Source organism: Paroedura picta, chromosome 5 (assembly GCF_049243985.1).
Source record: "Paroedura picta isolate Pp20150507F chromosome 5, Ppicta_v3.0, whole genome shotgun sequence".
Classification (NCBI taxonomy): domain Eukaryota; kingdom Metazoa; phylum Chordata; class Lepidosauria; order Squamata; family Gekkonidae; genus Paroedura; species Paroedura picta.
In genome coordinates this window covers 58,984,085-58,999,846 of record NC_135373.1, presented here as the reverse complement: position 1 = coordinate 58,999,846, position 15,762 = coordinate 58,984,085, and the positions used below count along the sequence as shown (strand labels likewise).

Here is a 15,762-nt window from a genome sequence, read left to right as displayed (position 1 = left end):
CAGAACAATGAAAATATCTCACTGCACTATTGCCACACACTTTGCCAGTTCCATGTGTTGTTTTAAGGGCTTCCTTCAGAACACTGTGCAAGCCTAAACTTGAACCACCAATGTATCATCATTCTTTAGAAGGCTTATGATAGTCCACAGGGAAAAAAACCTTATCTTTACAGATCATCACTCACACTCTCTAGCTGACAAGTATAAATTCAATCCTTGCATCCCACCTTTGCATGAAGAAGGCCTCAGCTTCAGTCACTGGCATCTCCCATTCAAAAGGTAAAATGGTTAGTTAAAATGATACAAAAAACCACTGCCTGAGATTCTGGAGAGCTGCTGCCAGTTAGAGTAAATAGTAATCCCGATAAACCAACGGGTTGACTCAGTACAAGACAACGTCATGTGTTTGTATATGTTCATACATTCACCTCTTGCATTTCAAACTCTAAAACACAATTAACCAGTAGAGGATTCGAGCCATCATTATATACGGACTAGCTTGAAAGCCCGAACGAGCCTTGAAAGGACCCCCTCCCCTGGCCCCTGGCCAGGCAGCTTGCAGGCAGATCAAGTGGGGTAGGCAGGGGCTGGGCAGCTCGTTAGCAAGGCCAGGACAGAGATCCTTAGCAGGCAGCTAGTCAGCTCCTTAGCAGTCCTTAACGAGCAGTCAGCAGGCCCTCATTAGGAGGCACTCCACCACAATCCTTTGCTCAGGGCCTCTCCCCTTACCTGCTGCTGGCTCCAGGCACTGTGTCTGAGAGCAAAGAGGCTAGAGTCCAGGCATGGAGGGCGGGAGCTGCAGGGGCAGGGCCAATCAAGGCAAAGCTGGCTGCATCCTGATTGGCCCTATTCCAACTTGGACAGCCAGACACGTCCCACTCCCTAGGCTGTTTCATAAATATATAGAGGAACAATAATGGATAAGGATAGTGAAGTTCACCTACAGAAAGTTTAATCTTTATACTTGGAAATCAGACGCATCGATTTACAAGCTTTTCCAAACAAGCTTAGTACAGACTAGCGAGACTCAGCTGAATGGCTAACATCATCATTATCTCCCCCTATGATTTAGATGGAAATAATCTGAAATCAATGTCACTGGAAACAGGAGCATAATAGATTCCTTTGGAGATGGAGTAACTGACAGATGCCCATTCTTGGTAGAAAGAAGCACATCGGATAGAAGGGGCAGGCAGAAGACTGTAAACTGAATTGAAGGTGTCAGGGTGGACTAATGGAATTCCAGGGGGAAAGTAGTTGACAGTAATTAAGATGGCTGGTGAAAAAGCTGACAGTTCAGATATAAGGAGGGTTTTTACAGTAGCCTCTCCCACAACAGACACCCTGTGGGGTGGGTGGGGCTGAGAGAGCTCTGAGAACTGTGGTTAGCTCAAGAGCAGTCAGCTGGCTCCATGTGGACAAGTGGGGAATCAAACAGAGAAAGGGAGGATAAGAAAGGAGATACTACTGAATGAGTGATATGAGAAGGTAAGAGAATAGAAACTTTACTTGAAACAGCAAAACTAGTGTGAAAACAGGGTTGCACTTACCTGTATCTGCTTTTCTTCAAGTGGTCTTCTGTGCCATCACACATGGGTCTGCATCTTTGCAGGCCTGCCACAGAGAAGAGCTTAAGACTCGTTTCTAAAAGCTCCTAAGAGTGCTCACCCCACCCCTCACAGAGTCATGTGATGTGGGAGGGGCTAGCACTCTCCCCTCAGTCTTCCTTCCTGCCACCAGAACAGGTAAATCAAGCAATCACCAGCAGCCCACAGAGGGAAAGAGGGAGGGTTGTAAAGCTGCACAAAGACCACTTGATGAAAAGTAGTTACGGGTAAGTGCAACCATGTTTTCATCTTTGTGGTTTCTGTGCAGTCCCACATGGGAAAATAGCAAGATCACTCACTGTGAAGGAAGGTATGTGCTTATACAGTGGAAAAACAGTTTGGAAGACTGTTTTACCTACAGCTCCCTGTCTCCAGGAGTCGACATCTATGGCATGGTGGCAGACAAATATGGCTCATTTGACCAGGTTGCCCCTCTGCAGATTTCCATTAGAAGCAATCCAGCCATGAAGGCTGCAGAAAAAACTCTGAACATATGTGTAATATGGAGAGATATCAATAGGGCCATTTATCTCAGGCAGAAATTAAGTCAGCTTAATGGACAACATTCAACGTATAATGGCTGTAGTGAGGCCCACTTAGGGAAGAAAACTCATGCTTGGTTTTAACATTATCCAAACCCGGCAGTGGACTTGGTCCATAAGGCACTTCAGAAATGAAGTGCACACTGTCCATCTGGAATTTGCAAATATCACACATAGGAACCCTATAGGGGGAAAAGCACCTGCATGGCTTCCTGGAGCAAATGAGCACCATGTACAGTGCTTCTTGCAGAAAAAAACAAACAAAAAAAAAACAACTATGTTTGGGGTGTTCAGTATGTGACTGAGATCATGGAGGCACAGGTCAAGAAGCCAGGCATTTTTCCATCTTTGCCAAGCTTGGCTACTCACGCCCTACCTGTCCCCTGAACACCTGGCCACGGTGATCCATGCAACGGTCACCTCCGGAATGGATTTCTGTAACTCACTCAACGCAAGCCTACCCTTGTCCCTGATACAGAGACTCCATCTGGTGAAAAATTCAGCTGCTAGGATCCTCACAGGAACACTGTGAAGAGCCCATATACAGCCAATGCTGAGGCAGCTGCACTGGTTGCCAGTTGCTGACCAAATCCAGTGAAAGGTTTACCTTTAAGGCCCTATGCAGTTTGGGACCCAGAAACCTGTGGGGCCGCCTGTCACCCTATGCCCCCCACCGATCCCCATGCTCTGCGGGTGATAATTTACTGGTTGTTCCTGGTCCCAGGGAAGCATGCCTGGCCTCGACCAGGGCCTGGCTGTAACTTGGTGGAATGAGCTTCCAGGTGAGCTGTGGGCCCTGTGGGAACTTTCTGCATTCTGCAGGGCCTGAAAAACAGAGCTCTTCCACCAGGTCTATGGTTGAAGCTGGGGGCAGTGAGGAAGATCAGTGCCCCCCCCTGGTGTTAGCTGGGTTGGGGTTGGTGGGGGTTGGTATTTTGCCATGTTGCCTGTTCTTGTATGTTTTGTGCCCATTTTAACAAGGTTTTTTTTACTGGATGTTTGTAACCCACCACAAGCTGGTTTATGGGAGTAGTGGGGAATAAATTAAATAATAATAATTGCTTAGTCTTCCCTGTATCAATCATCAAAATTAATATATGTGCTGTAGAGGCCAACACAAAGGAAGAAGAAGAGGAAGAAGAGTTGGTTCTTATATGCCGCTTTTCCCTACCCGAAGGAGGCTCAAAGTGGTTTACAGTCGCCTTCCCATTCCTCTCCCCACAACAGACACCCTGTGGGGTGGGTGAGGCTGAGAGAGCGCTGATATCACTGCTGGGTCAGAACAGTTTTATCAGTGCCGTGGCGAGCCCAAGGTCACCCAGCTGGTTGCATGTGGGGGAGCACAGAATCAAGCCCGGCATGCCAGATTAGAAGTCCGCACGCCTAACCACTACACCAAACTGGCTCTCATTGAGGTTCGCAGTCATGCCAAGATGGCAAAGATATGAACAGTATGTTATATTGTATGAACCTAAGCCTTGTGGCCTTGTGACATAAAACTCAAGGTGCCTGTGTCCACCATGTTCATTCATATAGGCTTGTGCCATAGAGCAGTGGTCCCCAACTTTTTTATCACCGGGGACCACTCAACGCCTTTTACTGAGGCCCGGTGGGGGGGGGGTAGTTCACTCCTCTATTCTCAACCACTGCCCTAACGCTCTCTGATCGCTATGGTAATGTTTAAACATCCCTTCAAAATAAGATACAGACACGCCACAACAATGAACATAAGGAACATTTTATTTTCATGGAAATTTTAACTCATGACAATGACAAATCAATGGGAACCCTGAGCTTGTTTCTCTGCAACGAGATAGTACCATCTGGGAGTGATGGGAGACAATGACACCCGAAGTGTTGTAAAGGGCTGGGGGGGGGGGAGAAGCCGTCCTTCGGGGCCCACCTCCAATTAGTCGAAGGACCACATGTGGTCCGTAGCCCACAGGTTGGGGATCACTACCATAGAGCACCTGTGGGCAAAAAGGACTTTAATCATAAGTACCAAAGAATCAAAGGTATGCTCAATAGTTCTGAATGTTGGTAGTTTTATTTATAGTCTAAAATCATGTCCAGACAGGTACACTGACAATATTAGCCTTATACGTACTGCAGCCTTATAACAAGGCATCAATGAAGATTTCAAAGTCATGGGGGACAGTGCAGAGGTGTCCCCTTCTAGAGATTAGAAGTGGGGTAGTGATAGAGTATCAATGATCTAGGAGACCCTGCTTCAAATCCCCACTCTGCCAAGGAAACTGTTCTCTCAACCAGGGTTGTTGTGGGGAGAAAGTGGTGGATCACTATGTCAGAGCCCTTTGGAGTGTCATGGGAAAAGTGAGTTTCACTAAAAGGCAATCCCTTAAAGATTCTATTTCTTTCTTTTTTCAGGGGGGGGGGAATCTGTTTTCCAAGGGGATAACCTAACATTGTGAAAATGGTGGTCAGATCCATATAGAATAAATATAGGCAGCCATAGGAAAACGTTACAGCATCATTATAAGAGAAAACACCATGGCATAGATAGCGAAACCAACAAAAAATTCAAAAATTCATATAAAAGTTGACTTTTTAAATTCAAGTTGCATATATTTTTCTGTATTAATATGTGACAAGGTTCTGGTATTGAATACTTTGTTTTACCTCAGCTTTGTCATAGCACATTTCATCTGAAACAATATGAAATACAAAAATACAAAAACCATAACCATAACAAGATCTAGAACAAATCCCCATGCATTTGAAACATTCCAAATGCTGACCAGCATGGACAAAAACTGAAGTTCCCAAGCAGCATAGTAACCTGCATAGGAAGGATCCAGTCCGTTGCATAATGTTGACCTACAAACCACCCTTGTAAAATACATCTTTGCTAATAGTCTCCAGCTGAATGGAGTAAGAGTTACATGTAAACAGCTAAAGCCAATGACCAAACCAGTATTCAGACATGGGATTTTCAGAAATACCAAAGTGTTTTCAGGTCCAATAGATGTGAACAACAAAATGTTTTCCCACATACACACCTTTTGTCCATACACGGAACTGTATATAAACCCCAAACTGTATGAAATCCAAAGTGCCGAATCTTCCAGTAATATCTTTGATCATTTTAATTAGTAATAGATATCTTTTAGTTTTTATGAACTACCCCAGAACACTAAATAATATTCAGTCTACAATGCAGCCTTTGCAATGCCATAACCTAAATACTCCCTTTATCTTTGTTGTAAAACTTGTTGATATTCACCATGAGTGTTAATGGCGAAAAATACACAGATTTCCTTATGTCAAAAGTGGATGATAGGTTTAGCCTGTAAAATGCAGTTCTTTTCACTAGAGTACAACCATGTCTGGATGATGCATCTGCCTTTGACTCTTTTTAATCGCACTTCAGACAGACAGCTTTAGCTATTCTTCTGAACTGCTTACCAATGGACAAAGTTAATTTATCCTGTATGCTCCCTGGTCTTTATGCGCCTCCTAAGACAGTGGATGGGAGAGAAGGCACCATGATATAGACTGGTATTGCCAGATCATGGAAGCTGAGTTGGTACTTGGGAGACCACCAAGGAAGACTCTGCAGAGGAAACAGGGATGTGCACACACACAAAAAATGGTTCATTTTTTATTTGGGTATATACTGAATCACCCTAATTGGGTTTCCCTAAGCAATTTGGCTCCATTATAACCTATGGAAACATTGAAGTGTATGAGAAACATAGCCCATCTCTCTATTCAATGGTCTGGTGGGGGTGGTATCAAATTTCCAGCATAGTTACTGGAGCATCTCTTCAAAATATCCCCCAAGTTTAAAAAAGATTAAACCAGGGGGTCTAATTCTATGGGCACCCAAAGAAAGTGTCCCATCTGCCTTTGTTTCCAATGGTGGTGGAGGTGGGGGGAAGCAAGGCAATACAAGCCCAGCAGAATGTCCCAGAGAATCTCTGTAAGGAAAGTGAAGGAGGGCATTTTTGCAAAGCCAACCCAGCAGCAGGGTCAGGGCAATACTGGCCATTGTCGCAGTGCCAATCCAACAGTATTAAATTCATATCAGCAAATTTCTGGAGGACAAACTAAGATGGAGGGGGCATTTATCCAGGGACAGCAGAACCGCTTCAATTAATGAATGTACTAGAGCCCAGTCCCCAGCACCAAAATCCAGTGCCATCCAACTAGTGCCCAGATGTAGAACCCAGTTCTCCATTGTGGTACGTGCCAGCTAAACAGGGCTGCAATACTCCATCACAATCCTGGGCAGCAAATTCTACATTTTCATCACTGTTAATAAAAATTCCCTTTTGTCCATCCTGAATTGACTGCACTTCATCTTCATTTAATGTCCTCAAGTTCTAGCATTCCACTATACATAAAATTTTATGCATCCCTATCATGTCCCCCCCCACCCTTACTTGCCTTTTTTTCTACACTGAAATGTTTCTACACATGAAACTGTTTTAAGGAACAGGTCATGAGCTAGGTAGCACACTAACATGTGATCCAGCAAAAGTGCACATTGATTCAACTCCTACAACTGTAATCATGCTTAAGTCTTTTCCGCAACTTGCTGCTGTCATTTGCATTATGACATCCTCTATAGTAAGATAACAGGCAGCCAATAGATGCTGTGGGAAAGACACAACACACTAGGCTAGAAATGCACTCGACAGCCACTGAACTTTTGTGTGACGAAATTCAATATTATAATGCACATGTGCAAAAACATCAGAATTTGTTCCCAAAAATAATGCACATATCTTGTGGAGATGTATCTCAGGATTCTATTTCAGTTTCATAGATAATTTGACTACTTGTCAAGAGACAAGTTTACTTGTTATATAGACACACATATTGATACAACATTTCATGCTATGATGGGCAGTCTTATGTATATTTATATAGGGAAACTTGCCCCTTTATTCAGTAGGACTTACTCCTAAAAACAACTACCTAGAGTTATAGCCTTCCTTTCTGTTGAATCCATCCTTTCAGACAGAACTGCTTCATATTCATATAACATTTATGCCTTCTTCCACCATGGCACTGGCAGCAAAATACAAAAACATAAAACGCTTGTCCAGGAAAGATGTCTTTTTCCTTTTTTTTTGTATTCCTGTGTACATGCACTCCATTGAGTTGGAGCCAGACTAAATTTTCTAGAGAGAATACTAATTTACATGCCATGTAATATGAGGCAGCTCCTTTAGAATTCTGCCGGACAATAAAAACAGGATACTTGCTGCATTATTTGGATACTTAAGATACATTTTTTTCTTATCTGCTGAGACAACTGAGGAATGTTTTCCTTAGTGGTCCCTTTCTCAGTGGCCCCTTTTCTTTTAATATCTTTACAATTAATAGATTTATTCTAAAAAGCCAGTGTAAGCTGAGACATTCTAAAGAAATGAACAATTCTTTATTTGGATTTATTATTTTCAGTATGCACTGCTAACCTGAAGAGCAGTTAGCTATTCTGAATAACTGATTCGCTTTCACCTAACATGCTTATGATAATATTCAGAAAATCAATTTCCAGCCTGAAGTGATTTTAAGATCCTTTAATATATTTAAAAATGGAAGATTCTGTGTTACATAGGTGTATATACTTTTGATACCATTATATATGCTTTTCCAGGGAGAAAAAAATCCTTTCATGCTTAAAAAATGCACCTTAGTTTAATTCTGTACAGTATAACATATATAGTAGTAAAGAAAGTAGTAAACAGGTTATGTGCCAAAGAAGAGAGCAACACATTACAAGGCAATTACTATTTTGACACAAAGTTAAACTTATCTTGCAGTATCTGAAGGCATTTCTCAATCATTTCCAAGATACTTGTGTGAGTTAAGGCCATTTGTTCTAAGGTTTTTGACACAAATACTCACAAAACTGTGAATTTCTTGTAAAAACTGTACATGCAAAAACATCTGATAGTTAAGATAAGAACAGGCATATCATAAAATACTTGAGTATTTCCATACACAAAGTTGTGCACAAAGCAACATATCTGTGCAATTTTAATCCATAATATGAATAGAATATTTACCTGTGTGCTCTACATAACACTGCTGCAGCAGCCAACTCAAAATGAGTCAGCATCCCTTTGAATGGACAATCTAGACAACCTTATAGGAACTGGCCATTTAAGATCTTTCTAACGTTCATAATGAAATATTAACCCGCAGAAACTAACAGGATACCAAAGCCCTACTGTTGTTATGCAAGATACTCTACAGATTTCATACATTATGGAAACTAAAGTTATAAGACTCAAATGTTATTGAACACATCTGTATCACATTGTGTATGTAGTTCAAATTTATTATGCCAGCATAATCATTCTTAAAAAATGTAAACACAAGTTATTTCAGAAACTGGAATATCTTGCAAAATACATATTCTTACAGTATTCACATCTTGGAAGCTTATTTTCAATCACGCTATTTTGAAAAGTGTATTAGATTAATTTATTACTGAGCACTTGAGTGAGGTGTTTCCATTATTGAAATTTATGGATGTCTCCACACCCTCCCCCCTTTACTTAGTCTTGCTTTTATATTTGTCTGGATAATCATTCAAAGAGATATTGCTTCTCTTGTAGATTTAACTATTGCAAGCTAGAAGACAATTCAATATTCCAAATTCTTAAGATTAAGAATTATTTTAAAAAGTAGTTTTAAAAAGTAGTAACATGTAAACATAGATACAGAGGAGTTGCATTCTTGCACATTGTATGTACATATTAAGTCAAGGACATTGACTTCTGAGTTGAACCTGTGACCTGTGCTGTTTCTGAAAAACCTATGATGCTAGTTTTTCTTTCTTGTCAGAAACAAAATATAACTCGGAAATAAACATTACCATTTTGCTCCCTGTACATAAAAGCTTTGTCAGTTGCACATGCAACCAGATTGGCATTTTGGTATTAACTTATTTTGCTTAAAAGCCCACCAGAAACTTCTACTGCATACAAAGAGGGACACTTGGCCTCAGTTCATTGGCTCTTTAAAGTGCACCACAGTACTGGACTGAGCACTTTTTTTAGCAGCGCTCTATGGTCTGAAAAGCAGTAAGTGTTTGGATTATTCATATTTGAGTCTGTAGTACATGAATAGGAGGTGTGTATGGAGGGGGTGCAGGAGATGGCTTGATTCCCCGGACTCTCATGTAGGAGAGGAACTGGTCAGGTATTTCAGCTAAGACATCTTTAGCAAGTCTGGCCATACTTAAAATGTGGTTTCCAGTTCTGTCAATGTAATCACGGAACGGCACAAACTGAAACGAAATTAAAAACAAAAACATAACTTTCATCATGGCTAACTTTTCATACTCTTAAGAACAATGTTATTGATTTCATATGGTGCCTTATCTTCTGTACCATGCTAGCATTGAACCCAATGTCCAGTGTGATGTTATATCACTTACAAATTATGCTCCATGCACCCACATCTTAGCCTTTCTTATAGATCCTCCTCTGCTCTAAGACTTATGGAAACTAGAATTAATGTCCATAATGAAAGTATCCCGTTCTTCCAACAAGGCTGAATTTTATATTTTATACATTCCTGTCCTTCTATCTGCCATGTATACAGATAAGCAGAATACTATAACTCTCTCATCTATCCAACCTCTAGGAATCCACAGTGTGTTACTCTTGATGTCCTATGAAGATTTGTTTCATGGTCTCTTTCCTTTTTGCTTTCTGATTAAAACTTTGCCTCTTCCTTTAATGATAAAATTGAAACTATCAGTTCTGAACTTTCTACCTTTCCTTTTCACCATGCTGCTTATCTTCAACGTACTGCAAGTGTTACAGTAATAAAACAGCTCAAAAATACTTGCAATATTCCAAATCATAATTCCAAATAATAAAATCATAGAAATGGAGGGGAAGGTAGAACATTCAAATATCAGCAACAACTGAGAAGGCTCTCTAAGAAGCTACAGAATTTTTGAGGGAGAGATTAAGGGAAATTTCCACATATACCCTGCTGTTATTCCTTAGAGGGAAATATGCTTTACCGTGGGCAAAAATGATAATACTTGTTCACCGAGTGTTCCCTTGTGCAGTCACACATGGGCACTGTGCATGCATATGCATGCTCCAGAGAGGAATTTTTGAAGCACAAAATGCCTAGAGGCAATCTGTCCCCTCTCCCACACTGTTTCCTGCCTTCTTCAGCATGATATAGAGGGTACAGAGCATCCTTCCCTTTCTGTTGCCATGGAGTGAGATGAAGGTTACCAAACTGAGTTAAGAGCTCATAGTGAGGCAGGAGGGCAGTTTGTGTGAGTGCACAAGTGATCAAGTTTGTATTTATCACAATTGCAGAAGGAGGAAGAAACAAACTTACTAAGCTGTATCCATATATTCATCTGAAAACAATTAATGGAATAAAAGAGAATGCCTAATTGGTTGCACATTGGCAATAATACAAAACAAACTAGAACTTGTTTTGGCTGTAAATTATAAAGAGATTTAGATTAGATGAGAATTTCTGAACCATCACTCTTTCTCAAGAACACAGATACTACAACATTTCCTACTCTGTAAAATACTCAATTCCTTTTTGAAACTAGTGGGGGGAAAGCTATATGTACTGATAATGGCTACAGCACCCCATCTGTTTGTATTTTTTATGACAGCACTGCATTACGGAGTATGGAAAGATGTCATTGCTATAACACATTGCATCAAAGTATAGTAAAAACTTTACACTTCCTGGTACCCTATCTAGATAAAATATGGTTTTGAACAGTTGGATAGTTCTATAGTTTTGTCATCTGCTTTTATCACTGTCCTAGAATCCTGGCCTAATGCAGTCATTAGAGCTTCCTTCTCTTAGAATTGCCCTTAATTTGCTTTTATAAGCCTTTTTGCCGCACTTCATGCAGCACTTAGAGATGTGTGCTTGATTTCCTCATCCAAGTAGGTAGGGACCAATTGTGCCATCTCTTTGCACTGACAACACCTTTAAAATCATAAACTTCTGCCAGCTTATGAAATGCTTGCCGAAGAAGGGAGAAATCACTGAAATCATTGGAAAAATAAATTCAATTAAACCCTTATGTAACAAAATGAGCCACCATGCAGCCTAAATGACATTTTTGGTAACTCTAAAAACATAAACACAACTCTTAACGATTAATATAGACTTATTCTTGAGGAAGTGATCGAAGTGCCCAGTTTCTCCATAATTACCCACTATGCTTTCTGACAGGTGCCTATCCAAATATGAGAGTGCATGAGAAAAAACATATTGAAAAAACATATATGCAGGCATTGAACACTTAAAAGGTTTGTTGGCAGAAGGGACTTTTCATCTTACCTGTACAATATCTCGTTCTGCATATTTTCCTCTTGAGGAAAGTCTGACCACATCGCCATCTAATTCTTCCATAGCTTAAAAAGAATGGAAAAAAGATCATATAACAACATTTGAATTTCAGCTGCTCAAAAAATCTCACAAAGAAAGCAATAGTTATGTTATCTGTTTGTACAGTAATTTTACCACCAGATCCAGGAATCAGATGAACCCACAACAAGCAATTAAAATTGTCTGCAACTATTCACTTGTGATCCTGGAAAATATGATTCTTTATCTGTTATTCTAGCAAGAGTGCAGCTAGATATGTAGTTTTTATTCCCATTATACTGATGTTTGCACTGCCAAGGATTGAGTGTGGGGTGGAGTGGCACGGGTGTGTCCCAACTGTGCTGTGGGCTCTAGGCAGCCGTTATCAGCAATAGTTTTTATTTTTTGCTGCAAACAGACAGACCAGCAAGGGTCCTGTGAGCCTGGAAAGTGTAGGAAGATCTGAATAAGGAATATTTAGACCCTGTAACTGTAAACGGGAAACAAGCAACTGGCTGGAGAGACATAGGGGCTGAAGTGACTTTGCTCAAGCCTGGCCTGATAAATAAAAATCAGAGTTTGGCATGAAGGTCCTATGAAATAAAAGGCATGTGGCCCAGAATTTCAAGTGAAGTTAGCTTGGGTTTTCACATACAAAGGGTTTACAGGAAAGTAAACAATGAGACTTTGGGGGGAACTAGGTTTTCCAGCTTTATTAGGCAACAATTTGGCTTTGCGCACAACAACAGGAACTGCAGTTGCAAGCAGAAAGCCCCAGGCTTCAGAAGGGCAGGCATCACCAGCCAAGCAACAGACTATTTTAGCTAATCCCAGTGAAAGAGAAGTTTGGAAGTGGGGCTTCAAAAGGGTTCCATGCCCCAGAGCAGTGGTCCCCAACCTTTTTATCACCGGGGACCACTCAATGCTGGGGACCACTCAACGCCTTTTACTGAGGCCTGGTGGGGGGGGGTAGTTTACTCCTCTACTCTTAACCACTGCCCTAGCGCTCTCTGATCGCTATGGTAATGTTTAAACAAAATAAGATACAGACACGCCACAACAATGAAGGGTGTTGTAAAGGGCTGGGGGGGGGGGATGAAGTAAAGGGCTGGGGGGGGGGAGAAGGCGTCCTTCGGGGCCCACCTCCAATTAGTCGAAGGACCACATGTGGTCCATGGCCCACAGGTTGGGGATCACTACCCCAGAGCACACCCTCCAAAGCAGCCATTTCTGCCTGGGGAGCTGATCTTTACAGTTTGGAGATGAGCAGTAATTCCAGGAGATCTCCAGGCTCCACCTGGAGCTTGGTTACCCCTGGGTTGGAAATATTCCATGAAAGTGTGGCCTCAAAAGGGTATATTGACTCCACAGCCACCCAACCAGCCACATAGCGCCCCTGGCATATTTCAGGTCAAGAAAACATTGCAGAGAGGCGATAAGGTTGCCGGATGGATGTAGGTTCATGTTCTGGATTCCATACTTCCTAGGTGTGCTTGAACCTGACTTGGATTAGGACTATTGTGCTCCTCTTAGGGTTGCCAGCTTCCAAGTGAGGCACAAAACTCACACCAGCTAGAGTCTGTTGTATTACATTACACAGTGGGCTTTACTACTATAATATACATTTTAACTACCAAAAATAAGGATCTATAGCCTAAGCAGCATAACTGGTAAATGCAGCAACTTAATCATCATGAAGTGAGACCCCCAAAGACCAAGCATTCATATATTTAAATATATTTTTAAAGTTTGTTAAATTTGTTTAAATTTTTTAAATGTGTTAAACGTTTATCAAGTGATATGAACCTGCTCCTCCTCCCAAAATGACGGGAAGGAGAGGACCTCCGGGTGGGCACACACAGCTATGTTTCCCAATCATATTCTGCATGATTGTGTCACTTCTGGGGGTTTCACGAAACCTGAGGAACGTTTCAGGGGTTTCTCAGTAATCAAAAAGTTGAGAAAGGCTGGCAAAAAGGTCATGTTAATATATTTAAAACACTTATAAGTCACACAGTCTTGATTAAGGTGGCAGCATTTCCTCTCTAGAACTGCCCATGGGTGTTGCCTTGAACCTAGCATTTGTAAAAGCTGTTTTCAGTTTAGCAGATTACAGGATTAATGTCATCTGCATTTTATTGATGCAATACTCAGCTGAACAGTACAGTATTATAGGAAATAGATCTCAAATTACTGTGGACACAGAAATGCATTTGTGAATAAGCCAGACAAGTCATTATTTTAATTAAGCTATCAAACATCTTTTCCCGGAAGCTTCTTTCAAAAGATTTCTGACAAGAAAAATTAGGATTTACTGCACTTGTTACAAAGCACCACTGCTTGTCTCAAGATAAAGATGCTTTCAACATGAAAATAATTTAAGAGATCACACATTCTAATTGTTTAAAATAAATCTGGTGCAAAGAAAAGGATGTAGCAGAACAACACAAAGGCTTTACTGGAGTATGGCTATGTTTCTCAACATTTTAACACAGTTGCTTTTCATTTTTGTAAAAACAAGGTGTGTAATTCGGGAAAGCCTGCATAGTTTCTGAACAGACCTCAATCTTCGGAGTATGGCTGGCAGTGTGTTGCAATTTTAAACATCAAAGACACCGTGATGATGCCACTAATATGACAGACTTCTCTTGAAAACATGTGAACATGATTCAATGTGCAAATCTGTGCTAGATCCCTGGACAATGGGATTTTCCATAAAAACAAGAAACGACTTGTAATGAAACTGGGATGCTCACCATCAAATTCCGCTGGCCCAACTCCTACTATTATTATTGACATTGGAAGCCTGGCAGCCTTCAAAGAGCAACAAAAATACAGATATTATAATTCACAATTTGCAAATTTTACTTTCAAACCATTTTTAAAGGAACAGATATACTTGGAGATTCTAAAAGAGCTGTACAAATTATAAAAATTTTTCCCTCATTAACTTCTGCATAAATTGATTTAATTATGCAAATGATTATTTCAGGTCTTGTTAAATTTATTTATTTATTTATTATTTTTTAAATTTATTATATTTATAAACCACCTCCCCTGAGGCTCAGGGAGGTTCACATGAAACACCGGGGGAGGAGGGGCGCTCTTGCCTCCTGCCCCAGCTGTTTCTACACAAAGACAGTACTGGGGGAAAGCTGTTTCCCTGTTTTGGCTGTTCCATATGAGCAGAATACTCCATGTGAAACAGCAGAAATGCTAGGCTCCCACCAACAACTTTTTCAGCACAGGAAAAAGGATGGCAGGGGGGTGAGCCCTTCCTTTCCCAAGCCCGAAGATGCTCTGCCTTATTTTTTAAACAGACATTCTCTGCAGCTGCTGAATGGTTATAGGGCACCCAGATCCAACTCTTTTTTAAAAGGCCCACTCTTTTAAAACAAAAAATAAACAAACATCTAGTTTGGCTCTTGAAGGAAGATATAAAAGTACATGACTGGTGTAGTAAAACAATATTTATGGCCCAGGATATGGTATAAGGACCTATGAGGCAACCACCTCATTGATGCTAAGCATGTTTGGATCTCATCAGTACCTGCATGAGAAACCATTTGTATATTCCAATAAGTTCCCTGGTAATAGAAAGGCAATAAAATATTTCAAAATTCAGTTGCACATATGCTTCCTTGTACATTCAATTTTGTTTGAAATTTTTTTTTTGGATTTCATATATTTGATGGACTACTTATAAAACCACAGGCCATAATCGTCACAGTTATTATAGATCCTAGTGATTTCAGTGAAAATAAACTAAGCATTCCTTAACGTGGTGAAAGGGTGATGACAATGGATCTAATAAACTAAGCATGTGCTTAATTATTAGTTCAACTGTGTTTGCAGGGGTTAACAGACAATCTCTTCACACTTACCTGGTAGCATTATCTGTAACCTGTGATGCTACATTCCAGGGGCTGTTCATAAAAGGGTATGTTGTGCAAATCTGCAGTTCCTTTCTGATTTATTTTCCTTAAACCAGAAGTATGGGGCCAGCAGTGAATGTTAAGCTCCAATTAGTTTTCATTATCCTCACAAAGCTGTATGCTCTCTAGGCTAGGTCTGCTCTGAATGCCTTTACAGCACAAAGTGTAAAAATGTGCCTGAGGTGCAACTTCCCTGATTAGGTTCAAAGCTGTTCTCCTTTAGCCTTTTAGAAGAGGTTCAAATTTCTCTTACTCCAAAAGGACTTTTGCTATCTGAACCTTGGTAAGAATTTTGTTGATGCTATTAACTTTTTGTTTTTTATTGTG

General features: G+C 40.7%; 1 protein-coding gene across 4 annotated transcripts in view; it reads right to left on the bottom strand.

Annotated features, from left to right (window-relative positions):
* Nucleotides 1–7,686: 7,686 nt before the first annotated feature.
* Nucleotides 7,687–15,762, bottom strand: part of CPNE8 (copine 8) — a 96,666-nt gene continuing 88,590 nt past the window's right edge. For all 4 annotated transcript variants that reach the window (XM_077338219.1, XM_077338221.1, XM_077338222.1 and 1 more), the window contains 3 exons: nucleotides 14,257–14,314; nucleotides 11,474–11,547; nucleotides 7,687–9,419 (listed from right to left, as the gene is read on the bottom strand). In XM_077338219.1, coding sequence (XP_077194334.1) covers nucleotides 9,231–9,419; nucleotides 11,474–11,547; nucleotides 14,257–14,314 — 321 coding nt within the window. In that variant the 3' untranslated portion in view covers nucleotides 7,687–9,230. The remainder of the gene's footprint in view (nucleotides 9,420–11,473; nucleotides 11,548–14,256; nucleotides 14,315–15,762) is intronic.